Consider the following 26,845-nt stretch of genomic DNA (forward strand, 5'->3'; position numbering starts at 1 on the left):
GGTTATCTGTGTATCTCCCAGCATTCCTGCCTTCTGCAGCTATTTGTAATCTCTCTCTGTTCAAGTACCAGATGGAATGTTTTTTGGCACACTTTGGATGCCCACAGTATTTTGTCTTTATTATGACCTTATTGGTTAAGACTGTTCTGAGTTCTATTAATACCTCTTGTGCTTTGCAGGCAAATCATTCACTAACATTCATTTTCTAATGCTCATGTACAGCTATAACTTTTGCAACTTTCATACAAAACAAAACACAAAACCCACAAACTGTCCCTTTTCCACTGCTATATCTTCTTCCCAAAGATATTCTGCACTCAGCTGAGTGTAGCAATATTTTCGGCATAGAGACAACCTCAAAGATGCAATAGGACCTCAGGATTCCACAAATGCCCTACGCCTCTCACTGGCATTAAGTCCACCTCCTACTAATGACCACGTCAGTGCATCCAGGAATGTTCTGTTACTTCTTCCAACAGGGTCAACATTGTTGTAATAATAATACCTATATTGGAAACTGAGTTTTTCAGGCTCTTCTTGGACCCTTGGCCCAGCCCAGCTCTACTGGTTGTTGTTGTTGGTGGTTTTTTTTGTTGTTGTTGTTTTGAGATGGAGTCTCGCTCTGTTGCCAGGCTGGAGTGCAGTGGCGCAATCCTGGCTCGCTGCAACCTCCACCTCCTGAGTTCATGCGATTCTCCTGCCTCAGCCTCCTGGGTAGCTGGGATGACAGGCACGCGCCACCACACTCGGCTAATTTTTGTATTTTTAGTAGAGATGGGGTTTCACCATGTTTGCCAGGATGGTCTCAATCTCTTGACCTTGTGATCCACCCGCCTTGGCCTCCCAAAGTGCTGGGATTACAGGTGTGAGCCACCACGCCTGGCCTTACTGGTTTGTTTTTAAAATTTTTATTATTATTTTTTAACATTAAAAAAATTGTTGTGGGTACATAGTAGGTATATACATTTACAGGGTACATGCAATATTTTGATACAGGCATGCAATGCGTAATAGGCACATCACGGATGATGCAGTCTCCAGCCCCTCAAGCATTTATCCTTTGTGTGTGTGTGTGCGTGTGTGTGTGTGTGTGTGTGTGTGTGTGTGTGTGTTAAATTTTTAAGAGACAGGGTCTTGCTCTGTCATTCAGGCTGTAGTGCAGTAGTACAATCATGGTTCACTGCAGCCTCGACTTCCTGAGCTCAAGTGATCATCCCATCTCAGCCTCCCAAGTAGTTGGGACTACTGGCACACGCCACCATGCCCAGGTAATTTCTAAACTTTGTGTAGAGACAGAGTCTTGCTATGTTGCCCAGGTTGGTCTCGAACTCTTGGCCTCAAGCCATCCTCTTGCCTGGGCCTCCCAAAGTGCTGGGATTATAGCACCCAGTCCCAACTTGACCTTTGTTTGTAGAACTACTCAGAAAATGTGGCTGAATTAGAAATTGGAGGGTGCCAAGTGAACCCCACTCAATCCTTCTGTCGCCTTCTCTTTTGGGAAACTACCTCATTCTTTTGCCAGGGAACGACTCTGAAAACAGAAGCTTTCGTTTCAAAGTGTTATCCTTTTTTCCCAGGCCAGTTTCCTGTGGGGCCTTCACTCTACACCCAGCAGAGGATTTCAGAAACACTGTGCGGCAGCTCTTACAAAGACACTTATCTGCCAGCGTCCAGGAAACAAATCCTGCCAGGTCACAAACTGACACAAATCCCAGTCAATCAAAAGGTCCACTTCCTTTTGGAAGGGAGGGGGCTTTAGCTTCTCTTCCCCAGCCCTACATTCAAACCAAGGTGAGACAAAGCATTAAATAGCTCGGATTACCTTCCAAGCACAGAGTTGGGCATGGTCTTTAAAATCAGTCAACTTTTTTTTTTTTTTTTTTTTTTTTTTGAGACAGAGTCTCACTCTGTCACCCAGGCTGGAGTGCAGTGGCGCAATTTCAGCTCACTGCAGTCTCTGCCTCCCGGGTTCAAGTGATTCTCTGGCCTCAGCCCCCCAGGTAGCTGGGACTACAGGCATGTGCCACCATACCCGGCTGATTTTTGTATTTTTAGTAGAGACAGAGTTTTGCCATGTTGGCCAGATTGGCCTTGAACTCTTGACCTCAAGTGATCCACCGCCTCAGCCTCCCAAAGTGCTGGAATTACAGGCATGAGCCATCGCACCCAGCCTTAACTTACATTTTTAAAGTCCATATATTCATGTAGTGCTTTATGATTTTACTTTTAAACATACATTTGACCCATCGGCAGTTTATTGTGGGGCTAGGTGTGATGGCTTATACTTGTAATCCCAGCACTTTGGGAGGGTGAGGCAGGAGGATTGCTTGAGGCCAGGAGTTTGAGATCAGCTTGGGCAACATAGGGAGACCCTGTCTCTATTTAAAAAAATAACTGATAAAAACCCTTTATTTTGGTATAAGGGGCAAATAAGGAACCTGGCTTACATTTTTTAAAAATGTAACACACTAGGCCGGGCACAGTGGTTCATGCATGTAATCCCAGGACTTTGGGAGGCTGAGGCAGGCGGATGACGAGGTCAGGAGATCCAGACCATCCTGGCTAACATGTGAAACCCCGTCTCTACTAAAAATACAAAAAATTAGCCAGCGTGGTGGCGGGTGCCTGTAGTCCCAGCTACTTGGGAGGCTGAGGCAGGAGAATGGCGTGAACCTGGGAGGCAGAGCTTGCAGTGAGCCGAGATCGGGCCACTGCACTCCAACCTGGGAGACAGAGCGAGACTGTCTCAAAAAAAAAAAAAAAAAAAAAAGTAACTCACTATGCAGCTGTCTGAATATCATCTGTTTGGAAAGATTTGTACTTTCTAAGACTTACAAATGTCACGTGCTTTCTGGATTTCCGGACTCAAATGTAATGTATTTCTCAATCTCTTTCTTTCCAATATAAAACTATCTTCAGGGCCAGGTGCAGTGGCTCACGCCTATAATCCCAGCACTTTGGGAGGCCGAGGCGGGTGGATCATGAGGTCAGGAGCTGGAGACCCGCCTGGCCAATATGGTGAAACCCTGTCTCTACTAAAAATACAAAAATTAGCTGGGCGTGGTGGCGCACACCTGTGGTCCCAGCTACTTGGGAGGCTGAGGCAGAAGAATGGCTTGAACCTGGGAGGCAGAGCTTGCAGTGAGCCGAGATAGCGCCAGTGCACTCCAGCCTGGGCGACAGAGGGAGACTCCATCTCAAATAAAATGAAATAAAACTATCTTCAAAACTCTGGCTTTGTCAGGAAAAAGGCTAGTTCCCACCTGACGACAAGTATTTTTTTCAAAATTTTACAATTCTGTGTCTCATATTGATTCTCCCAGATTAACTTCACTTGGCCAAGTTCCCACATTCACTTTGACAGGGAGGATGCCACATGCAATTAGCTGGAAAGAACGAACTGCAGAAGTATATGTTTTCCTCCAAGGTCAGGGTATTCGTTTTTCCTATGCCCTTCAGAAGTTTTCAGGTTTCCTTCGTATTAGTCTCGTACCGATAAGCATTGATGACTAGCTGGACAGGACCTGTGAGACACGGTGATTCATGGATGAGCCACAGTACACATCCTCTTATCACTCCCCTAGCAAACGAGATACATTACAGAATTACAGCAATTTAGCAAGTCCTACGATAACTCTAACCCCATCCATCAGTTTACACACACTGGTTTCCAAATCTCTCAAGCGGTATCTTTTATGACATCATCTACCGTGTGTTCTGAAGTCTGTTTCATCATTACAAGAAAAGTATTCACACTTGTAGAAGAAGGAGAATCACATTAAAAGTGAAGATTCTAGTAACTCCATCTGCCACACTTTTAACATTTTCTCATCATTTTACTTTATATTTTTATATCTGTAAGATAGGAGTGTATTATAAAATTTGGATTGTTGCCTATATATCTTAAAATGTAACCATAGTTTTCTCACTCTGTTGACTGTTTATGAAGAGTTTGAAAATTTCCTCACATAAACAAACCAGCATAAATGCATGCCTTCTCGTATTTTAAGGTGCTGAAGGTATTGCCTTGCCCCACTGCTAAATTTGACTGGCTTTAAAAAACAAACAAACAAACAAATAAACTGTGTTGAGTAATGCGTAACTAGATTGGGCAGGGTGGCTCATACCTGTCATCTGAACACTTCATGAGGTACAGGTGGGAGGATCACTTGAGTCCAGGAGTTCTAGACCAGCCTGGGCAACATGGCAAGATTTCATCTTTACTAAAATTTTTTCAAAGGTAGCCAGGCATGGTGGTGCATATTTGTAGTCCCAGTTACTCAGGAGGCTGAGGTGGAAGGATTGCTTGAGCCCAGGAGTTAGAGGCTGTAGTGAGCTATAACTGCAGCACTGCACTCAAGCCTGGCCAACAGAATGAGACCCTGTCTCAAAATAAATAAATAAATAGGTAATTATAACTATGAAGCTTTTGCTGTACTGTGGAATTTAGTTTTGAAAAATAAATTCCTAGATATAGAACGAGTGGACCAACACATACAATCATTTCTCACACCCTAAGGCTTTGCCCTAATTAACATTACAACCAAAAGTGTATGAGAATTCTGTCATCAGTATGGAACACTTCATCTTCCTAGTGTTCGGTAGATTAAAAACAAACAAACAACTGCCACATTTCTTCTTAGATGCATTTCTTTGACGGTTCTCTCTCTCCCTCTTTCTCTCCCTCCCTTCCTCCCTTCTTCCCTCCTTCCTTCCCTCCCTCCCTCCCTTCTTTCCTTCTTCCCTTCCTTTCTTCCCTCTTCCATTCCTTCCTTTTCTTCTTTCACAGGGTCTTGCTCTGTTTCCCAGGCTGGAGTACAGTAGTGCAATCATGGCTCACTGCAGCCTTGACCTCCTGGGCCCAAGCGATCCTCCTACCTCAACCTCGCGAGTAGGTGATACTATAGGCACACACCACCACACCCAGCTAATTCTTTTCATTTTTATTTTTTGTAGAGTTGGGGTCTTGCTATGTCACTGAGGCTGGTCTCAAACTCCAAGGCTCAGGCGATCCTCCCACTTTGGCCTCCCAAAATGTTGAGATCATAAGCGTGAGCCGCTATGCCTGCAGGGCCCATTCTGGCCTTTCGTCTCATGCACTATGTAAGCTTGCTGTAAATGTATTTTCATTTTGTTTTGTACTTCAACAACTGTCTTGACATTTTTAGGTAGTCATATCTATTAATCTTTACCCCTGTAGTTCGATGTTTATGAAGCTTAGAAAGTTCTTTGGAGCCCACCCGTGACTGGGCTCGCTTCACGTTTGATTTGTGTCCCCAATTTCAATTTAGCACTTCTGGTATTTCTTTCATTTTTTTCTCTTGTGATGTCTTTGTGTTTTTAATTATGGTGCAAGGTGAGAATCTAACTCAACCTTTTTTTCCAAAAATAGAGACTGGTTGAAGCTCCTCTGTTACTTTTTTTTTTTTTTTGAGACGGAGTCTTACTCTCTCGCCCAGGCTGGAGTGCAGTCGCGGGATCTCAGCTCACTGCAAGCTCTGCCTCCCGGGTTTATGCCATTCTCCTGCCTCAGCCTCCCGAGTAGCTAGGACTACAGGTGCCCGCCACGTCGCCCGGCTAGTTTTCTGTATTTTTTAGTAGAGACAGGGTTTCACCGTGTTAGCCAGGATGGTCTCGATCTCCTGACCTCGTGATCCGTCCGTCTCGGCCTCCCAAAGTGCTCGGATTACAGGCTTGAGCCACCGCGCCCGGCGGCTCCTTTGTTACTTATTATGCTTAGAGATATAATGTGACTTGATGTGTTGTAATTTTTCTCACATTATTATGTTGCACTTTGTGTTACCTATAAGCTTCAGGGAATAGCCCAAAGCCCATCAGCAGAAAGAGAAGTAAAAGGATCTAATTCAGGCCGGGCACGGTGGCTTATGCCTACAATCCCAGCACTTTGGGAGGCCGAGGCAGGAGAATCGCTTGAGTTCACAAGTTTGAGACCAGCCTGGGAAACAGCAAGAGCCCATCTCTATAAAAAACTAGCCAAGCATGGTGGCATGTACCTGTAATCCCAACCTACTTGGGAGGTCGAGGTGGGAGAGTCGCTTGAGCCTAGGAGTTTGAGGCTGCAGTGAGCCATGATCACACCACTGCCCTTTAGCCCGGGTGACAGAACAAGACTCCATCTCTTCCAAATAGTAAATAAATAAATAAGGATCTGACCCAAGTGAATTCCAAATAACAAGGCCAGTGTTGTGTATTACAGGATACAGAAGAGTTGGTTAAGAGTTTTCACACACTTCTTTGCTTTCCCACATTGACATTATAGGGATCTAAATATTTAAAGGAAACTTCATTAACATATTACAGAACACAGTGATGGGTGTCCATGGTTAACTTACTCTCTGTTTCTTTTTAAATGGAGATCGGTCTCACTATGTTGCCCAGGCTGGTCTCAAACTCCTGGCCTCAAGTGATCCTCCCATCTCAGTTTCCCAAATCGCTGGGATTATAGGCAAGCACAACCACATCCAGCTAATTAAAAAATTTTTTTTTGTAGAGATGGGGTCTTGGTATGTTGCCAAGGCTGGTCTCAAACTCCTAGGCTCAAGCAATCCTCTCACCTCGGCCTCCCAAAGTACTGGGATTATAGGTGTGAGCCACTGCAACAAGCTCTGATGAATTCACTCTTAAGTTATCTTGCTTATTGACTTGCCTCCGTACACATCATTACTATTATTCTTTGAGTGAAATGTTACCTGTGACGTTCAAATCTGGAAATCCAGTTAAACAATAACACGAACACATACCATTAGCTTCCCTTTTGAAGGAAGGATTTTTCTTTCTGGTGCTTTTGTTAACCACTTTGGAAAATTATTCACCTGCATTCCTTCAATACCGTAGTTTACATTTTCCATAAACTTTACCAGTATCCCAGAAATAAAAACTCTCACGTATCTCTTGGATGAGGAGTAAACGCAGCCCATTCTAATTACAGGCTCATCTAGACATTTCCTAATTAATGGTTATCAGCGAAGACACCGATGACATCCTCAATGCTTTCTACTGGATTTTCTTTGGAATTGCTCAAGAAAAGCCTCCAAATAAACAGGCGTGTTTAGAAACATTATTTTTAGAAGTCGGCGCTTGATACATGAATAAAATCGCTTTGATTGCATTCTATATTTGCAGATTTTTAAAACTTAGTTTGTAGAAAGAGTGGCTTAGGGTTTTATGTTATGAATTTTAACTAAATGACGTTCTGTCCAACTATAATATTTGACCACCCAGGGTTTCACTATGGATTAATTAATCCCTGTAAACCCATTGAGAATTCAAGAGCCTCTAACTCGGGAACTGAGTATAATACACACGTGGAAATTTTCATTTCACTCAGAAGAAAGGACAGTCCTATAATTTTTCATTTTTTCAAAAGGTGGTTTTTGTTTGTTTTGTTTTCTTTTAGCTTTTAAGTTCAGATGTACATGTACAGGTTTGTCACATAAGTACACTTGTGTCACAGAGGTTTGTTGTACAGATAATTTCACCACCCAGGTATTAAACCTAGTGCCCCTTACTTATCTTTCCTGATCCTCTCCCTCCTCCCACCCTTCACTGTCCAAACTGCCCCAGTGTGTGTTGTTCCCCTCTATGTGTCCATGTGTTCTCATCATTTAGCTCCCATTGATAAGTGAGAACATGCGGTATTTGCTTTTCTGTTCCTGTGTTAGTTTGCTGAGGACAATGTTCTCCAGCTCCATCTGTGTCCCTGCAAAGGACATGATCTTGTTTATTTATTTTATTTTTTTTAATGGTTGCATGTTGGGTTTTTTGTTTGGTTTCTGTTTCTTTTTTTTTTTTTTTTTTTGAGATGGAGTCTCACTCTGTTGCCCAGGCTAGTAGCACAATCATAACTCATGCAACCTCGACCTCCCGTGCCCAAGTGATCCTCCCATCTCAGCCTCCCAAGTAGCTGGGACTACAGGCATGCACCACCAGGCTCGGCTAATGTTTACATTTTTTGTGGAGACAGAGTCTCACCATGTCTGGCAGGCTGGTCTCAAACTCACGGCCTCAAGAAATCCAAGAGGACATTTCTTTTTTTTTTTTTGAGACGGAGTCTTGCACTGTGGCCCAGGTTGGAGCACCCTGATGCGATCTCAGCTCACTGCAGCCTCCACCTCCCGGGTTCAAGCGATTCTTCTGCCTCAGCCTCCCTAGTAGGGGGGATTATAGGTGCCCGCCACCACACTCAGCTAATTTTTTGTATTTTTAGTACAAAAAGCCCAGGCTAGTCTCAAACTTCTGACCTCGTGATCCGCCCACCTTGGCCTCCCAAAGTGCTGGGATTACAGGCGTGAGGCACCATGCCCAGCCTCCAAGAGGATATTTCTAAATCAGCTTCAGCCTAAAGATGTCCAGCTTGAAAACACACATGGGTAGGCTCAGGTCCCTCCTTCAACAAGTAAAGTTTGAGCTGTTTGTTTGTTTGTTTGTTTTCTGAGACTGAGTCTCACTCTGTCGCCCAGGCTGGAGTGCAGTGGCACTATCTTGGCTCACTGCAAGCTCCGCCTCCCAGGTTCAAGCGATTCTCCTGCCTCAGCCTCCCGAGTAGCTGGGACTACAGGCGCCCGCCACCAGGCCTGGCTAATGTTTTGTATTTTTAGTAGAGACGGGGTTTCACTATGTTAGCTAGGATGGTCTCGATCTCCTGATCTCGTGATCTGCCCGCCTCGGCCTCCTAAAGTGCTGGGATTACAGGTGTGAGCCACTGCGCCCAGCCCCATTGGACATTATGTCTCTAGAGAATCAGGCTCCGAAAAATGACAAAGAAGGTGGCTTCTAAGACTGGGAATGATGGTGATTCGGCTGGGCTAAGACCACAGCAGGTCTCTGATAACTGTGGTTATACATACATTTATAAAATCAATTTCATCATCCCCGATTAGTCACAATGGGCCTGACCCCATCAGCAGAGGCAGAAGTACCGAGGATTGTACTGGAATGTAGCCAACTCCTAGGCTATAGTGAAGTCCTAACATGTAAAGCCAAAACAAACCCATGACGGTACCATCCTGTGAGAAGGAAGAAATGAGAAGAAAAGATTGCAAAGCTACCAACAGTGAATCAGTCCTTGTAAGGAACATGCTAGGCATTGGGGATGACTCAATGATGCATGAAAATACTCAAGCCCCAATAAATGGCTCATCTGAGAAAATGAGAATGAACTGTGTTGAGCATGAGAAAAGACGGATTCTATTCCTGGGACACAGTAGGCTCACAACCAAGGGCATTACTGTAATTATGGTAATATCTGAGTACTAAAATTTGAAACCGTATTGCTGTAACCAAACGTTTATCAGAATTCCCTGCCTGTCTTGTAAGACCAAATCATAGGTGGATATATCCTCAGGAAATGATAGAGTTTCCATTCCTGGCATGGTCTAGATAGTAATCGATCACTATATTGCTTGGAGGACCCCTTTCCAGATCCCCTGGGAAGACCTCTTACGCTTGGTCAAATAACAAAGGATTGAGGCACTGTGTGTTTCTGAAGCTATGTTTTTGTTGTTGTTGTTTGTTTTTAGTTAATGTCTTTTATTAACTCATACACAGTTACTTGTCTTTTGGTTTGTTGAAGCAGTAAGTCAGACAACATTTGCCACAATAATGTCTGTCAAAGTGGCTTGCCATAAACACTCCAGCACCACATTCATTGGAAGGGCACTCATTTTGTCATTCTCACCCACCTTATAATATTTCAGGACATCCAGCTTCACCTTCTTTCTCTTGTGCTTATTCTTCTTGTGAGTGGGGTAAGACTTCTTCCTTTTCTTAGCACCACCACAAAGTCTCAACAAAAGATGAAGAGTAGGCTCCTTTTGAATGTTGCAGTCAGACAAAGTACGTCCATCTTCCAGTTGCTCGCCAGCAAAGATCAGTCTTTGCTGATCAGGAGGAATTCCTTCCTTATCCTGGATCTTGGCCTTTACATTTTCTGCCGTATCTGAGGGTTCAACCTCAAGGGTGATAGTCTTCCCCCTTAGGGTTTTCACAAAAATCTGCATTTTGGTGGTGGCTCCACTGCAGATGGCAGATCAAAAAGGAAGCTGAAGCATATATTTAGGTTGATAAGTTGCATCATAAATATATATATATACACACACACATATACACACATATACACACATATGTACACACAAACATATACACATATATACACACATATACATACATGTATTTTATATGATTTAACTCAGAATACATATATATGTGTGTGTGTATATGTCTGTGAAGGTGGCTAAACACTTCATATATATACACCCACTAGAATATATATTATATAAAAATATACTAGACTATATTTATATAAGTTATATATATACACAAATTATATATATAAATTGTAAAGTTGGCCGGGTGCAGTGGCTCAAGCCCGTAATCCCAGCACTTTGGGAGGCTGAGGCAGGCAGATTATGAGGTCAGGAGTTCGAGACCAGCCTGACCAACATGGTGAAACCCTGTCTCTACAAAAAATACAAAAATTAGCCAGTCGTGGTGGTGGGCACCTGTAATCCCAGCTACTTGGGGGGCTGAGGCAGAAGAATTGCTTGAACCCGGGAGGTGGAGGTTTCAGTGAGCCGAGATCGCGCCACTGCACTCTAGCCTGGGCGACAGAGAGAGACTCCGTCTCAAAAAAAAAAAAAAAGTTAAGTTTGTGATAGTAACTGCCTACTTCTTTTTTTTTTTTTTTTTTTTTTTTTTTAGACAGAGTCTTGCTCTGTCATCCAGGCTGGAGTGCAATGGCGTGATCTTGGTTCACCACAACGTCTGCCTCTCGGATTCAAGCAATTCTCCTTCCTTAGCCTCCCGAGTAGCTGGGATTACAGGCGTGTGTCACCACGCCCAGCTAATTTTGTATTTTTAGTAGAGATGAGGTTTCAGCATGTTGGTCAGGCTGGTCTTGAACTCCTGACCTCAAGTGATCACCTGCCTAGGCCTCCCAGAGTTCTGGGAATACAGGCATGAGCCACTGTGCCTGGCCACTTGTATGTCAATCACAGTGCTAATCACAATAGCACAGATGTAGAACTAACCTGAGTGCCCATCAATGGATGACTGGATAAAGAAAATGTCTTTTTTTTTCTTTTTTTTTTTTTCTTGAGACAGCGTCTCGCTCTGTCACCCAGGCTGGAGTGCAATGGCACAATCTTGGCTCACTACAACCTCTGCCTCCCGGGTTCAAGCGATTCTTTTGCCTCAGCCTCCCTAGTAGCTGGAATTACAGGCGCCCACCACCATGCCCGGCTCATTTTTGTATTTTTAGTAGAGACAGGGTTTCACGGTGTTGGCCAGGCTGGTCTTGAATTCTTGACCTCAGGTGATCCACCCACCTTGGCCTCCCAAAGTGTTGAGATTACAGCGTTAAGCCACCATGCTCAGACAAGAAGATGTTTTATATGTGTGTATACACACACACACACACACACACATATACACGCACACTATGGAATACTATGATTCCGTAAAAAGAATGAAATAATATCTTTTGCAGCAACATGGAAGGAAATGGAGGCCATTATCTTAAGCAAAATTACTGAAAAACAGAAAATCTGCATTTGTACCTCCTCAATATATAAAAATGAAAAAATAAAAAGTAAAATTAGAACAAAAAATATTTTATATCAGCATATATAGAAATATTTTTATATATCATTTATGCAAAAATATTGTCATATATTATATATGCATACTCATGTACACATACATATACACAAGTATATAACATATCTAACTCAGTATATATAATATATAATGGATATATATATTAGATATACACACATTCATACACACACACATACAGTATACATGCTTAAAGAGTGTTCAGCTCCCTTCAGAGATGGTAGGATTTTTTTTTTTTTTTTCAGTCAGGATCTCACTCTCTTGCCCAGGCTGGAGGGCAGTGGCGCAGTCATAGCTCACTGCAGCCTTGACCTCCTGGGCTCGAGGCATCCTCGTGCCTTTGCCTCTGTGCTGGGATTATAGGTGTGCACCACCACACCTGGCTAGTTTAAAAACTTATTTTTGGTAGAGATGGGAGGCGTGTTCTAATGTTGCCCAGGTTGGTCTCGAACCCCTGTGCCTCTCAAAGTGCTGAGATCACAGGTGTGAGCCTCTGCGCTCAGCCAGATGGTACAATTTTGATTCCGCTCATATTTAACAACACCTGCACCTATCATTGTATTGAATTTATAGCTCATTCTGGTTTAGGGTCAGGGACTTATTCCTTCTGAATGGCAGAGTTCAGCATTTCCTGACTCCACCGCAAATTAATGCCACTTCATTAAGGCGATAATGACCCTTCCATGCCTAACTCACAGGGATTTTCCTTTTTTGTCTCTCGAGTAATAGGCTGTGGTTTCTCAAGGATTTTTATGATCCTTCCAGATGAAAGCTGCTTTGTCAAGCAAGGTGTTGAGAAACGTGCAGGGTCCATTTCTAAGAAGAGGTAGCTATGTGGTCAAGTTCAGAGTGGGATCGGTGGAGTCAGACTAACCAGCAGCCCAAGCAGAGTTTGACGCTGCAAATCTGTGCCACGTTCTTCTTCCTGCGCGCAATCTGCAGGCAAAGACATCTGCTTAATTGGGTGTGAAACCCGGGCCTTGATTAAAAGGACTTCATGAGGCCGCAGCCTTGCATTTCCAAGGTCAGGCCCTAGTGGAGAGGGCGCGCGTTCCGCGGGGTGACACGAACTCTTCCTGAGTGCGCGTTCCTGGCTGGCCCTTAACCCCTCAGCCAGGCAGGCTTGGCAGGGCCGTTTCCTGTCCTAACCAGGATCAAGGGATTGCATGGCTTGCTGGTGAAGCTTGCTTGGCAGGGCCGTGACCTGTCCTAACCAGGCTCAGGGAATGGCGGGGGCCTGTTGGTGTCGCATATGTTTTGCATTCCAGCTCAGGATTTTGCAGAGCATAGAGAGCGGGTGTCACCCCCCGGGGGAAATGCCACCCACAAAATGCAGGTGGAGGCTGGGGCGAGGCTGGCAGCCAGGGGCCAGAAATACAAAGCCTGAGCCAGGTTCAGACTTCCTGACTCCCCCTCCCTGTTAGCTGCGCAAGGATGGCTCGGCTTGGTCCCCTTAAAATGTGTCCGTTCTGACTTAGAGGCTGCTTTGCCTCTCGGAAAGCCCCCCTGACCAGCGGACTGAGGGACTGGAGACCCCCTCCAGTCGCAGAATCGCTGAGATCCCTCAAAACAAAGGCGTTAGCAGTTTGACCCCTTGCTGCTCAGAGTGGTCGGCGAACCGGCAGCCTGGGCTGCCCTGGTCGCGGGTCAGGGGCGCAGCGTCCAGGCCGTGCCAGGCCCGCAAGTTAAGCACTATCTGCATTTCCCTGGGGAAAGGGGTGACCAAATGTCTAGCTGTATTTGCATTTCAAATCCACACGGATAGGGTTTTAAATATAAGTATGTCCAACTATTGCCTGAGCCACGCTCAAGCCAGGAAAAAAAAAAATCTTTGCGTTTCTGAAATCGAAACGCGTCTGCGCAATTCTTTATCGGGTTGTCGCCGGGATATTTGAAACAGTGACCAATCAAGTTTCACGCGCTACATTTGGTACGGCGATCTCTCAAACCTGTCTTTCCCTAGTTCTTTAAAGAAATGTTTACTTGGAAATAATTCTAGATCCACAGGAAGCTGCAAAGAAACGCGCAGGGTCGAGCCTACCCTTCCCCATCGCTTCCAAGTAGAAATCTAGAATCACCAGAGTCCTACAGCAAAACCAGGACGCTGACCTCATCCCCAAGACCCGGCAGCCCCTCTTGGGGATCCGCGCACAACGCGCGTCCTGAGTAGCCAGGCTAATCCGAGCCCCTCTCCTCACCAAAAGCCAATTTCACTTTTTATTTCTGAACTTCACTTTTGTGGAGCTACGCCCTCCCTGTCCCCGGGCCCCCTCGCCTCCCCATCTTCCGGGCTTGGGTGCAGCGACGCGGGTGTCCCGCCAGTGCGTCCCCGGGGAGGCTTCAACCTGGGTCCCACCCCAGGGGCGCCCCGGGCGCGGAGCGGGCGTGGGCACCTCCCCAGAGCCGCGCCAGCCGTCGGCGGCTGGAACCATCCGCACGCCCGGGTCTCCGGTTCCTGGGCTGGGTCGCGCCGGGGGCGGGGCGCGCGAAGGCGACGCCCCCAGCCCCGCGGCCGGGCGGGGGCGGGGAGAGGAGCGGTCACGCCCAGGCTGCTTCCGCCCGCCCCATCAGCGCGCACGCGGCTACCGAGCTGGAGGAGGCAGCGGGCGTGAGACCGGGAATGCGCAGGGCCCCCGCCTCGCCCCCCAAGCCCGGGCCGCGGCCCCCGCCTTCCCCGCAGCCGTCCGGCACTCGGTGCCCGACCCCCGAGGCCGGCGGCTGCTCCCACCCGGGGCCGTTGCTGCTTGTGCCGTGAGCGCCGCCCCGCCATTGTCCCCGTCGCTCCGTCAGCTGCGCCAGGCGGCGCACCAGGAGGCGAGGGTGCGCATGGGGAGCCTCCGTTGATGCCGCCGCCGCCGCCGCGCCGCCCTCCGAGGCTGCGTCCCGGGAAGCCCGGCTCCCCAATCGCTTCGGCCTGGCCCGGTGCCCCGGACCTGAGTGCGTCCCCATGGAGGCGCCCGGGCTGGCCCAGGCGGCCGCGGCGGAGAGCGACCCCCGCAAGGTGGCGGAGGAGACCCCCGACGGGGCGCCCGCGCTCTGCCCCAGCCCCGAGGCGCGGTCGCCGGAGCCGCCTGCCTACCGCCTGCAGGACTTTGACACGCTGGCCACCGTGGGTGAGTGAGTGCGGGCGGGGACTCGGCCCACAGGGGTGCGCGGCGCGGCCGGGACGCTGTAGTAGGACAAAGGGCCCCGGGTGCCGGCCTCCTGGGGAGGGACCTGCCCGGCTACTCCGGCTCGGAGTCCTCGCGCGGGGCTGCTCCTGCGCCCCAGGTCTCCCCGGGGGGCGCTTGGGGAGGTGGAGCGCACCCCTCAGCCCAGACAAGTTCCCCCGACCGGCCGGGTGCCTTCCCTGAAATGCCGACGGCTCCTCTCGGAGACCACTCTCCACTCCCAGCACACACAGCACTCTGGGGCCTGGGCCGTCCGACGTCACAAAACCTCCTGCGGGTCACCTCGCCTGGGGGACCTCGTGCCCCCTCCCTGGCAGCGACCCCAGGGACACGGGCGCGGGATCCGAAGGCCCCTGCCGGCCTCCCCCAGGCCAGCCTCCCCGTGTGCCCAGCGGCAGGGAATGTACAGATTTCTCCAGGGGCTGCAGGAGCAGCTGGGCTTTGAGGGACAGGTGTCCCGTGGCGTTGTGGGGACGAGGACGGCAGCGCTGGGAACGGATCCTAACATGTCCTGACACCTGCTTTTCGTCTTGTGCGTCTGAAATGGGTAATTCTTGTATTGGACGCTTTATCCGTTTCCTTTGTCCTCTGTCTTTGAACTGAACCCCGAATGGGCAGCTTGACAGGTTTCGAGTTCTCGGTGCGCTGGGATCCGGACACGCGCTGGCTTATGGGGCAGCCCTGAGTGGGTCAGAATATCCCAACCGTGCGTGGGCGCTGGATTTAAACAGTTGTCACCGGCCCGCCTGTGCCTCTTAGCGACTCTGTGTGGCTAAGTGGGGTGTTGGTTGTCAAGAAAATAAATGGGAGAACAGAGGGGGGTGTCCTGGGTGTGTTGGTGAGGCGGGGGCTCTCAGGCCCTCTGACTCCTATTTGTCCTCTCATTTTGGAAAGGAGGAAGCTGGGCTGGGAAGCCCAAGGGCTCGAGGCCACAGCTTATGGCTTAGGAAGACCAGAGGGCATAGCCAGGGGGCCTTCAAAACCGCTGAGGAAGAGGGGACTTAGCTGCCTTCAGTGCCACTTAGACTTTGAGGAAGGGCCCATGAGGAAAGCCTGAATTTGGAAGGACAGTGGGAGGAGGCACTCTTTCTCCTTTCCCTCCCTCCCTCCCTTCTCCTCTCTATCTCATTTTCTCTCTCCCTCTTTCTGTCTCTGTTCTTGTCTCTCTGCATTTCTCCTCCTCTGTCTCTTGGTGTCTGTCTCCCTGTCCCCTTCCTGTCTTGGTTTCTCTGTCTCCCTCCCTCCTCTCTCTCTGCCTTCCCCCTTGCCTTGGTCTCCCCGGCAAGCTGTCCTGGGCTAATCTTAGAGCTGGGTGTGTTTTGTGGGGAAGAAGGGTGGGGCAGGAACCCTGACTGGCGCAGCCGCCACAGTCGGTGGAAATACAGCTCGACAATGGAAAATTGACGAGGTCCAGCCGTTCCTTGGCACTCAGCACCAGCGTTTGTCATTCTTTGGGGCACCCACATGGGTCCCTTGAGGCTGGAGGCCAGGGCAGAGAGCAGGATGCGGGCAGGAGGGCGGCAGAGGTGAGGAGCTCTGGTGTCACGGGGGACCACTCAGTTTGATGTCAAGTCAGCTTAGGGTGCCCAGCGTGTAACCTCATCCTTAAAAATAGAGTGTCACTGCCTCTGGGGACCAAGCTGGCTGGGCGGGGAAGTCAGGTTTTTTTTTTTTTTTCCAGTCAGTGCTCTCTTAATGAGGATGATGCTCCTTTCTCAAGGATAACTTCCTATGGTCTCCAAGGGTGTGGCAGGAGAGCTAGGTATCCCACACTCACTGGACAACAGGGGACCAGGACCCAGCGGTGTGTGTGTGTGTGTGTTTGCATGCATGTCTGGAACACTCATGACAACTTCACAGCTTTGGTGACATCTGCTGCCTTTTATCCGAGCCCTTTTCTTTATTGTTGGTTAAAGAGCAATCTCTGTGATTCACCTTAAATAATAAATTTTTAAAAAGCCTTTTAGATCCTTCACGATTGTGTCTCTGAGCCACAATCTACAGCAGCTTTGGACTGTTTTCCAAGGCGTGATGAAGAGTAAGGGGCGAGCTCGAGTCTCAGTCTGGAGTTGAAACCCAGTCTGGGTGGGTGCGACCTCTCTTCATCCTGAGCTGTCCCTGCAGGAACATAAGTTTGCTTTCCAGTGCTAGTTCCCCTCATTCCTAATTCCCTCAGGCCCCAAACAAGCACCCCCAGAAGTACTGAATTTTTTGGGGGGTGGGCGGAGGGGATTTGTATGCAGATTGCCAGTTGAGCAATCCTATTTTCTATGACTTAAAGCTAATCAGAGGCTGGGCGTGGTGGCTCATGCCTGTAGTCCCAGCACTTTGGGAGGCCGAGACAGGCGGATCACTTGCTCTCAGGAGTTCCAGACCAGCCTGGCCAACATGGCGAAACCCTATCTCTACTGAGAAAATACAGAAACTAGCCGGGCGTGGTGGCAGGCACCTGTAATCCCAGCTTCTCAGGAGGCTGAGGCAAAGGAATTGCTTGCACCCAGGAGGCAGAGGTTGCAGTGAGCCAGGATCACACCCCTGCACTCCAGCCTGGGTGACGGAGGAAAAAAAAGAAAGTGTCAGCGTTCTAGATTGACCAGTTTCCTCCAGTTCAGGTAGTTAGGAAAAAGAGTGCAGTTTGCAGTTGTGAAAAATCTGATAATGGATTTTTTTTTCTTTTTCGTGCATAAAGGGATTCTGGAATACATCTGGTCTAAAGGCCGATTTAATAGTTTTAGAAACTTTGGTTCAGAATGGTCCTACTACTCCTTAGAGAAAAAATGGTTTTCAATCTGGTTCTTCAAATTTCTTGTTCATATAACCAAGCCATGCTTGTTCCTATGAGGGAGAACAATTGCTTTAAAAAAAGAAATTTCAGGGCCAGGTACAGTGGTGCGTGCCTGTAGTCCTAGGTATTTGGGAGGTCTCGGTGGGAGGATGACTTGAGGCCAGGAGTTCCAGACCAGCCTGGGCAATATAGTGAGATCCTCATCTCTTAAAAAAAAATAGTAATAAAAGTTAGCTGGGCATGGTGGCGTGCACCTGTAGTCTTAGTTACCTGAGAACCTGAAGCAAGAGGATCACTTGAGCCCAGGAGGTCAAGGCTGCAGTCTACCACAATCGCGCCACTGTACGCCAGCGTGGGTGATACAGTGAGATCCTCTCTCTAAAAAATAAAATAAAAAAATGATATTATGGAAATGAAAAACTTACCCTATGTAGAGAGAAGAGGATGAATCTGTGCACCCATCCACCAGCCTTATTTTATCAATCTTCCTACTTAAAATGACCACTTGAGAATTCCTTTCTCTATATATCAGTTAAAAAATACTTCGGTTTTTCCCCCAGAAGTGTCCTTATCGAACCATTTGGCATCTACGACCCAGTGCTTGCTTCTCCTGAGTACCCTGAGTGTGAACCTGTCAGGAAGGAGGTAATTCAGCAGGTAAAACAGTGGCCAGGCTTTGAGTCCACATTTCATTTTCCCTTTCTCAACCTGCTTCTGCATTTACTCATCTAAAAAAAGGGAAATAAGCCGGGCGCGGTGGCTCAAGCCTGTAATCCCAGCACTTTGGGAGGCCGAGACGGGCGGATCACGAGGTCAGGAGATCGAAACCATCCTGGCTAACACGGTGAAACCCCGTCTCTACTAAAAAAAAAATACAAAAAACTAGCCAGGCGAGGTGGCGGGCGCCTGTAGTCCCAGCTACTCGGGAGGCTGAGGCAGGAGAATGGTGTAAACCCGGGAGGCGGAACTTGCACTGAGCTGAGTTCCGGCCACTGCACTCCAGCCTGGGCACAGAGCGAGACTCCGTCTCAAAAAAAAAAGGGAAATAATGACAGAACCTGTCCTACACGGTTACTATGAGGAAGACTCCAAAATTCCTAGACCCCTATTAAAAATATATATATTTTGAAATACAGATTCACTGGAGATTTCAAAAACAGTACCTGGAGTCTCACGGACCCTTCAGCCAGCTTCCCCATGGTGACGTCTTCATATCCGTGGGACAATATCAGAAGCATGTCATCGATGTCGGTATATCCCTATTAAACCTCGTTCAGCTTTTTTTTTTTTTTTTTTTTTTTTTTTGAGACAGGGTCTCACTCCGTTGCCCAGTCTGGAGTGCAGTGGTGCAATCTCGGCTCACTCCAGCCTTGAACTCCTGGGCTCAAGCGATCCTCCTGCCTTGGCCTTCCAAAGAGCTGGGATTGTATACAGGCAGGAGCCATCGTGCCCGGCTTGTTCAGCCTTTATTAGTTTTCAAAAGGTGTTCATTTGTGTTTGCGAGTATGTGTGTAGAGTTCTGTGCAGTTTTACCCACTGTGTGGATTTGGGCAGCTACTACCCTCCAAACCATGGTGCAGGATGAATTCCCTCACCACAGACCCCTCTGTCTTGCCCGACACTGTTTTTTTTTTTTTTTTTTTTGAGACAGAGTTTCGCTCTTGTTGCCCAGGCTGGAATGTATTGACCACAAGCTCCGCTTCCCAGGTACAAGTGATTCTCCTGCCTCAGCCTCCTGAGTAGCTGGGATTACAGGCATGTGTCACCATGCCTGGCTAATTTTGTAGTTTTAATAGAGATGGGGTTTCTCTATGTTGGTCAGGCTGGTCTCGAACTCCTGACCTCAGGTGATCCACCTGCCTTGGCCTCCCAAAGAGGTGGGATTACAGGCATGAGCCACCGTGTCCGGCCAGACACTTTTTTTTTTTTAAACTTGCACATACTATACATCTGAAAATATTTTATTAAGAGCTAGGAGATCTTCATAATTAATGATACATGGTTCTCAGATCTAAAGTGCTTATACTGGTAGGTTTTCTCCTGTCCTTGGTTCTCCTGAATTGGCCAGAATTTCCTTTCCTCTCCTTGTTGCTGGTTCTTATTAATGCCCCAAGTTAGTCTGTTCAGGCTGTTGTAGCAAAACACCACTGACTGGGTGACTTATAAACCACAGACATTTATTCACAGTTTGGGAGGCTGGAGGTCCAAGATCAAGGCGTGGCAGATTCAGTGTCTGGTGGGGACCTGCTTCCTGGTTCATAGATGGTGCCTTCTTGCTGTGTCCTCACATGGTGGAAGGGGTGAGGGAGCTCTCTGGGGTCCCTTTATAAGGGCACTGATCCCATTCATGAGGCTCCATCCTCATGACCTCATCACCTCCCTAGGGCCTCACCCCCTGACACCATTACCTTGCAGGTGAGGATTTCAACAGAGGAATTTTAGGGGCACACAGACATTGAGTCCATGATATCCCCACCCTGTCTGTCACACCAGCATGCTGCCGGAACGAATGGCATCTGAACTGGTGAGATTTTACTGTGTGCATAAATCAGCAGCCTTGTGGGCACCGTTGACATAGCAATTAGGAGTGTTGTTTGTGGCCTAACAATACACAGAAAGTGGAGCTCAGCCCTTTAATCTTGTTTATCTTGTGTGGTTGCCCCGTGTGAAACCAGCTCATGCATGTGTGAATGACAGTTTCCATTTAAGTGCATCACACAAATGCCAAGAGATGAGAGAAAATATTACACATCAGAGAACATTTCCAAGGATAGAAGTTTCTCCTCTTCATTGTTTATTTCATTTTATTTTTAAAATTTAATTTAGTTTTAAGTTACAATACATGTTACATTAAATTTAAGTTAAATTAAGATACATGTGTGCAGGACTTATTTTAATAAAAGAGACGGGGTCTCACTGTGTTGCCCAGGATCGTCTTGAACTCCTGGGCTCAAGCATTCCGCCTGCCTCTGCTGCTGGAACATAAATGCCAAGAGTGCCGGGACCTCTGTGTGTTGGAGTCACTTTCATCTCCCATATTCAGAGAACAGACCCAGCACTTAGTGTGTGCCCAAGACCATCCACTGCATGGGTAGAGAGATCAACCCTCCTCATGTGCCAGGGGAAAGTTTCCTGAGGTGGGAAACCTTCAGTGCTAGCCAGGAAAGTCGCAGTCAGAGACAGGGACAAGCTGGTCACTCTGTGTGTGAGTAAAGAAATGAATGGATGATGGCACTGTCGACAGTTGTTCTTATGACACTCACTGATGCCAAGTATTGGACGGGTACACTATGTACATTAGTTTCTCTATGGACAGAAGCTCCACCATGACAACATTAGTGTTATTTTCTTTTTTCTTTTTTTTTTTTTAGAGACAGGGTCTCACTGTCACCTAGGCTGGGGTATAGTGGTGCAATCACAGCTCACTGCAGCATCGACCTCCCAGGCTCAAGCGATCTTCCCACCTCAGTCTCCCAAGTAGTTGGGACTACAGACGTGCACCACCACACTCAGCTAGTTTATTTATTTATTTTTGTAGAGATGGGCATTGCTATGTCGCCCAGGCTGGTCTCGAACTCCTGGGCTCAGGTGATCCTCCCACCTCAGCCTCCCACGTAGCTGGGACTACAGTTTTGTCCACCATGCTTGTAGCCTTATTTTCTTAATGGGAAAGAGGATCTGAGAGAAGGGATGCTATGTACCCAAAGGGTTTCGCCTGCAGCACGCTGCCTCCTCCCCGGGAAAGCAAGGCGTGCACACTGGAATCGGACGACAAAAACAAAGTCATCTACAGTTCATGGGCACGCTGCAAAGAAGGGAGATGTTAAACTCCCAAAAGCAGCAGACAGCCCCCACCAGGAAGAGACATACTTGTGAAAATCAAAGGAGGGCTAAAGCATGAGAATCGCTTGAGCCCAGGAGGTTGAGGCTGCAGTGGGCTGAGATTGTGCTACTGTACTCCAGCCTGGGTGACAGAGACCTTGTCTCAAAAAATAAAACTTCAAGGGAGGCCAGGTGTGGAGGCTCACGCCTGTAATCCTAGCACTTTGGGATGCTGAGGTAGGAGCATCGCTTGAGCCCAGGAGCTTAAGATCTGTCTGGGCAATATAGCACGACCCCATCTCTACAAAAATTTTTTTAAAGTAGCTGCATGTGATGGCATGCACCAGTAGTCCCAGCTACTAGGGAGGCTGAGGCAGGAGAATCGCTTGAGCCCAGGAGGTGGAGACTGCAGTGAGCCATGATGGTGCCACTGTGCTCCAGCCTGGGCAACAGAGCAAGACCCTATGTCAAAAATAAAGTACCAAGGGAGATGATTACACAGTGCCTGGCACACTGTAGGGTCTCCAAAAAGTAAACCTTTTCTATCCATCAGCTTCCTCTTCTCTCTAGCATGAAATTGCATATGTAAAGTTGAAAAAAGGGAGATATATATCTTTTAAAAAGGTAGTAATGTTGATGACTTTAAAAAAAAAAACAAAAAAAAAAAACTGGCTGGGCCCGGTGGCTCACGCCTATAATCCCAGCACTTTGGGAGGCCGAGGTGGGCAGATCACAAGGTCAGGAGATCGAGACCATCCTGGCTAACATGGTGAAACCCCGTCTCTACTAAAAATACAAAAAATTAGCCAGGCGTGGTGGCGGGCGCCTGTAGTCCCAGCTACTTGGGAGGCTAGGGCAGGAGAATGGTGTAAACCCAGGAGGCGGAGCTTGCAATGAGCTGAGATCACGCCACTGCACTCCAGCCTGGGTGACAGAGCAAGACTCTGTCTCAAAAAAAAAAAAGAAAAGAAAAACCTTGGGGGAAATACAGAGGAAGCCCGAGGCATCCCTTCCAAAAAGCTGAAAGTGCTTGACTTAGAATTGTGACCTCGTTTTCCCCGTTAGAAAAGTCTGTGGTTAGAAGCTTCCTGGTAAGCCCAGGGTGAGGAGGTAGAACCGATGTTTCTGTCTGTGTGACAGGTTCCCTCTGCCTGTTTCTCCAGGTGGCCTCCCCGTGGTCCTCTACTGTGGTGGGATCCAGTCCCAAAACCAGGTCTGGGGCCGCCACCATCATATTTGTGTCCCCCACCCCAAGATTCTTATATCAAAACCCTAATCCCCAAGGTGCTGGTGTTAGGAGGCGGGGCTTTTAGGAGGTAATGGGGTCACTAGGGTGGGGTCTCATGAGTGGGATCAGTGTCCTTACAGAAGGGGCCCCAGAGAGCTCCCTCACTCCTTCCACTATATGAGGACACAGCGAGATGGCACCGTCTATTAATTAAGAAGCCAGTCCCCACCAGACTCTGAATCTCCCACACCTTCATCTTGGACTTGCAGCCTCCAGGACTAACAGCAGTAAAGTCTGTTGTTTCTAAGCCCCGGTCTACCGTGTTTTGTGATGGCAGCCCAAATGGATTTCGATGGGGCTCTATTCACCTCACACAGCAGGGTCCAGGGAAAGGCAGCTGCGATGCACTGGTCTATCATTACCTCTTCTATGTTCTTTCACACTATCTTAGTCTTGCGTGACTGCTGGAATGAAGGACCGCAAATATAGTGACTTAAAACCACATACAATGAAGAGATACCTGCACTCCCAGGTTCACTGCAGCACAAGTCACACAACAGCCGAGATAGGGCAGCAACCCACGTGCCCGTCAGCAGATGACTGGGTGAAGAAAATGTGGGCTCTATGCAATGGAGTACTATTCAGCCTGTAAAAAGAATAAAGTCCTGTCATTTGCAACAATGTGGATGCAACTGGAGGTCATTATGCTCTGAGAAATAAGCCAGGCACAGAAAGACAAATACTGCACAGAGAGATAAATATCATTATCTCACTCCTTTTTTTTTTTGGACAGCCTGGATGCCCAGGCTGGAGTGCAGTGATGTGGTGTCACGGTGGCATCGACGTCCCAGGCTCAAGGGATCCTCTCACCTCAGCCTCCTGAGTAGCTGGGACTACAGGTGTGCATCACCATACCAGGCTATTGTTTTGATTTTTTTTGTAGAGATAGAGTCTCGTCATGTTTCCCAGGCTGGTCTTGAACTCTTGGCCTCAAGTGATCCTCCCAGTTTAGCCTCCCAAAGTGCTGGGATTATAGGCATGAGCCACCGTGCCCTGCCTGACCTATGTACTTTAGAATCCCAGAAGCAAATCTCGTATCCTAGTGGAGGAGCAAGACAGAAACACAGGTGCAGGTGCCAGAGGGCAGATTGTTTGCACAGAAACCTGGGCATGTGGATGAATTTGGTAATACTCATGTGTGTGGGCAAACTTGGCCAGCCCCTTTTTTTCCAAGGTTCCCTTGTGCAAGAAGAATGAAACCAATGCAACCAATACTCTTAAGAAACTCTTCCTTTCTGGAACGTTTTCACGCTGCGTTTCTGAGGTGGGCATGTTTTCCCAGCATCTCCGCTTCTGTGCTGTGTTGGTTGAGACAGGATGATGGACATTTTGCTTCCCCATTAGGATCTTAAGTAAAAGTCCAGTTGGCGTTTGCATTTGATCTGAGTAGTAGAAAACATGATAAATAGCCACTGGAGGCCGGGTGTAGGGGCTCACACCTGGAATCCCAGCACTTTGGGAGGCCGAGGTGGGCGGATCACTTGAGATCAGGAGTTCGAAACCAGACTGGTGAACATGACGAAACCCTGTTTGTACCCCAAAATACAAAAATTAGCTGGGCGTGGTAGTGGGTGCCTGTCATCCCAGCTGCTCAGGAGGCTAAGGCAGGAGAATCACTGGAACACGGGAGACAGAGGTTGCAGTGAGCCAGGTCTGTGCCACTGCACTCCAGCCTGGGTGATAGAGTGAGACTCCATCTCAAAGAAACAAAAAACAAAAAAACCCAAAACACATTAGATGCATTTGAAGCCGTCCAGCAGTTCTCCCATGATGGTGGAATAGGCATCCAGGAGACTCACCCTACCCTGTCTGAACACCTTTAGCGAAGATGTAAATGACTTGCAGAGGAAGGAGGTGCAGGTTCGAGGATGGAAATTCCTTCCCCCTCCAGCGCTGATGGCGTCCACCTCCACCTTCCTGTGGTCTAAGGAGACCACACAGAGACTGTCAGTGTGGGAGGCTGTTGCCGGTCTGGTGAGTCTCCCTACGGAGGAATTTCCTGTGGGACGCCTCTGGGCAGTTCTTCCAGCCTTTCATGTCTTCTGTCAGATGATACAGTGGCTAGGTCAAGGGATTATGATTTTGTTTGTTTTTTGTTTTTTAGAGACAAGGTGTTGCTCTGTCGCCCAGGCTGGAGTGCAATCAATCATAGCTCAGCTGCAGCCTCAAACTACAGGGCTCAAGTGATCCTCCTACCTCAGTCTCCCAAGCAGCTGGGTCTACAGGGACACACCACCATGCCCAGCTCATTCTCTCAGAAGGTGGAGAGAAGAGAAGAGAGGAGGGCAGAAAACTGTCCATGTGACTAGTTTGGGCCTTTCCATCCTGCTTAATCCAGAACTGTCAAGGTTAGACCCTGGTCATTCTTTAATATGTTTGAAACATAGGGCTGGGCACGGTGGCTCACACTTGTAATCCCAGCACTTTGGAAGGCCAGGGTGAGAGGATCACTTGGGTCCAGGGGTTTGAGACCAGCCTGGGCAACATAAGAAGACCCCATCTCTACAAGGCGGGGAAAATTAGCCAGGCACGGGGACGCATGCCTGTGGTCCCAGCTATTCGGGGGGCTGAGATGGGAGGATTGCTTGAGCTCGGGCTTCCGTGAGCTGCGATTGTGCTACCGCACTCTAGCTTGTGTGACAGAGTGAGACCCTGCCTCAATTTAAAAAGAAAAAAGAAAAATAGACCTTCCTTCTGTGCAGTGTCTTCCCTGCTGGCCTCCATGCCCTTGTACCTGTTTAAAAATCCATTAGCATTTTTCACCAGGACATAGAGAAAGGAAGTTGTCTCACGCAGTTCCTGTTCAGTTGCACAAGTCCACACAGATCCTTGCAACCCACGCTACCATTTACTTAGCATGCGTTGTGTGTGGACATTACATGATTCTCCGAGGTAGTTATTTTGGATGTTATATTGGGGAGGCACCCCATCAAAGAGATTTGGAGGGCAACCTGTGGAGGGTTCTTTTAAAATCGTTGACAACTAATTTGGTGGATGTTTTCACCTTGCTGAATCATTCCCTTGGGAGTCATTTTGCAGAACAAAGGGGTTGCACGCAGGTGTGGCCAGAGAAACCTTGGCACAGAAGAAACAAGTGCTTTGTAATGCTTAGGGCACCTGGGATCTCTTTGGATGCACGGGCACAGGGCGACCCTGTGCAAGCCTGCCTGCATTTATTTGGGTATACAAGCTTATATTGGAGTCTTGGCAATGAGAGGACAAGAGTAGAGGGAACAGAGCTGTTAACAGAAAGGGGTCTATGTCCAGACGCCAAGAGAGGGTTCTTGGATCTCATGCAAGAAAAAATTCAGGGCAAATCCATAGAGTAAAGTGAAAGCAAGTTTACTGAGAAAGTAGAGGAATAAAAGAATGGCTACTCCATAGGCAGAGCAGCCTCGAGGGCTGCTGGTTGCCCATTTTTATGGCTGTTTCTTGATTATATGGTAAACGAAAGGTGGATTATTCATGCCTTTCCTTTTTAGACCATATAAGGAAACTTCCTGACGTTGCCATGGCATTTGTAAACTGTCATGGCGCTGGTGGGAGTGTAGCAGTGAGGACAACCAGAGGTCACTCTTGTGGCCATCTTGGTTTGGGTGGGATTTGGCCGGCTTCTTTACTGCAGCCTGTTTTATCAGCAAGCTCTTTATGACCTGCATCTTAGTGCTGGCCTCCTATCTCATCCCGTGACTTAGGATGCCTTCACCATCTGGGCATGCAGCCCAGCAGGCTTCAGCCTCATTTTACCCAGCCCCCCTTCAAGATGGAGTTGCTCTGGTTCAGATGCCACTGACAGAGCTAGCTTATGGTTGGAGACAATGTCTTAGGGAATTATTCTTCAAAGATTGCAAAATCCAGCTTAGATGAAATTCCAAAAGTCAAAAGGGTGTTGAGAAAGCAAGTTGTCTAGAATTTCTTCTTCATGGGCTGTTGATTTTGTTTACAATGACACCTTAAGAAAAAATAGGCGACACACAGTAGCTCACGCCTGTAATCCCAGTGCTTTTGGAGGTCAAGGAGGGAGAATCATTTGAGGCTAGCAGTTCTAGACTAACCTGGACAACACAGTGAGACCTTGTCTTTACAAACAGTAAAAAAAATTAGCCGTGTGTGGTGGCACATACCTGTGGTCCCAGCTGTTCAGGA

The 26,845-nt window shown here is 47.9% G+C and overlaps 1 protein-coding gene and 1 pseudogene across 4 annotated transcripts in view; one reads left to right on the forward strand and one right to left on the reverse strand.

The window, feature by feature from the left end:
• Window positions 1–9,567: 9,567 nt before the first annotated feature.
• LOC104678268 lies at window positions 9,568–10,019 on the reverse strand (annotated as a pseudogene).
• A 4,167-nt stretch (window positions 10,020–14,186) lies between these two features.
• PRKX (protein kinase X-linked) overlaps window positions 14,187–26,845 on the forward strand; it is a 118,249-nt gene continuing 105,590 nt past the window's right edge. For all 4 annotated transcript variants that reach the window (XR_004055926.1, XR_004055927.1, XR_004055928.1 and 1 more), the window contains exon 1: window positions 14,187–14,747. Coding sequence is in view for 1 of the 4 variants with exons in the window: in XM_030926411.1 (XP_030782271.1) it covers window positions 14,582–14,747 (166 nt within the window). In the remaining 3 variants the exon portion in view is untranslated. The remainder of the gene's footprint in view (window positions 14,748–26,845) is intronic.

Source organism: Rhinopithecus roxellana, unplaced genomic scaffold, assembly GCF_007565055.1.
Source record: "Rhinopithecus roxellana isolate Shanxi Qingling unplaced genomic scaffold, ASM756505v1 contig2858, whole genome shotgun sequence".
NCBI lineage: Eukaryota > Metazoa > Chordata > Mammalia > Primates > Cercopithecidae > Rhinopithecus > Rhinopithecus roxellana.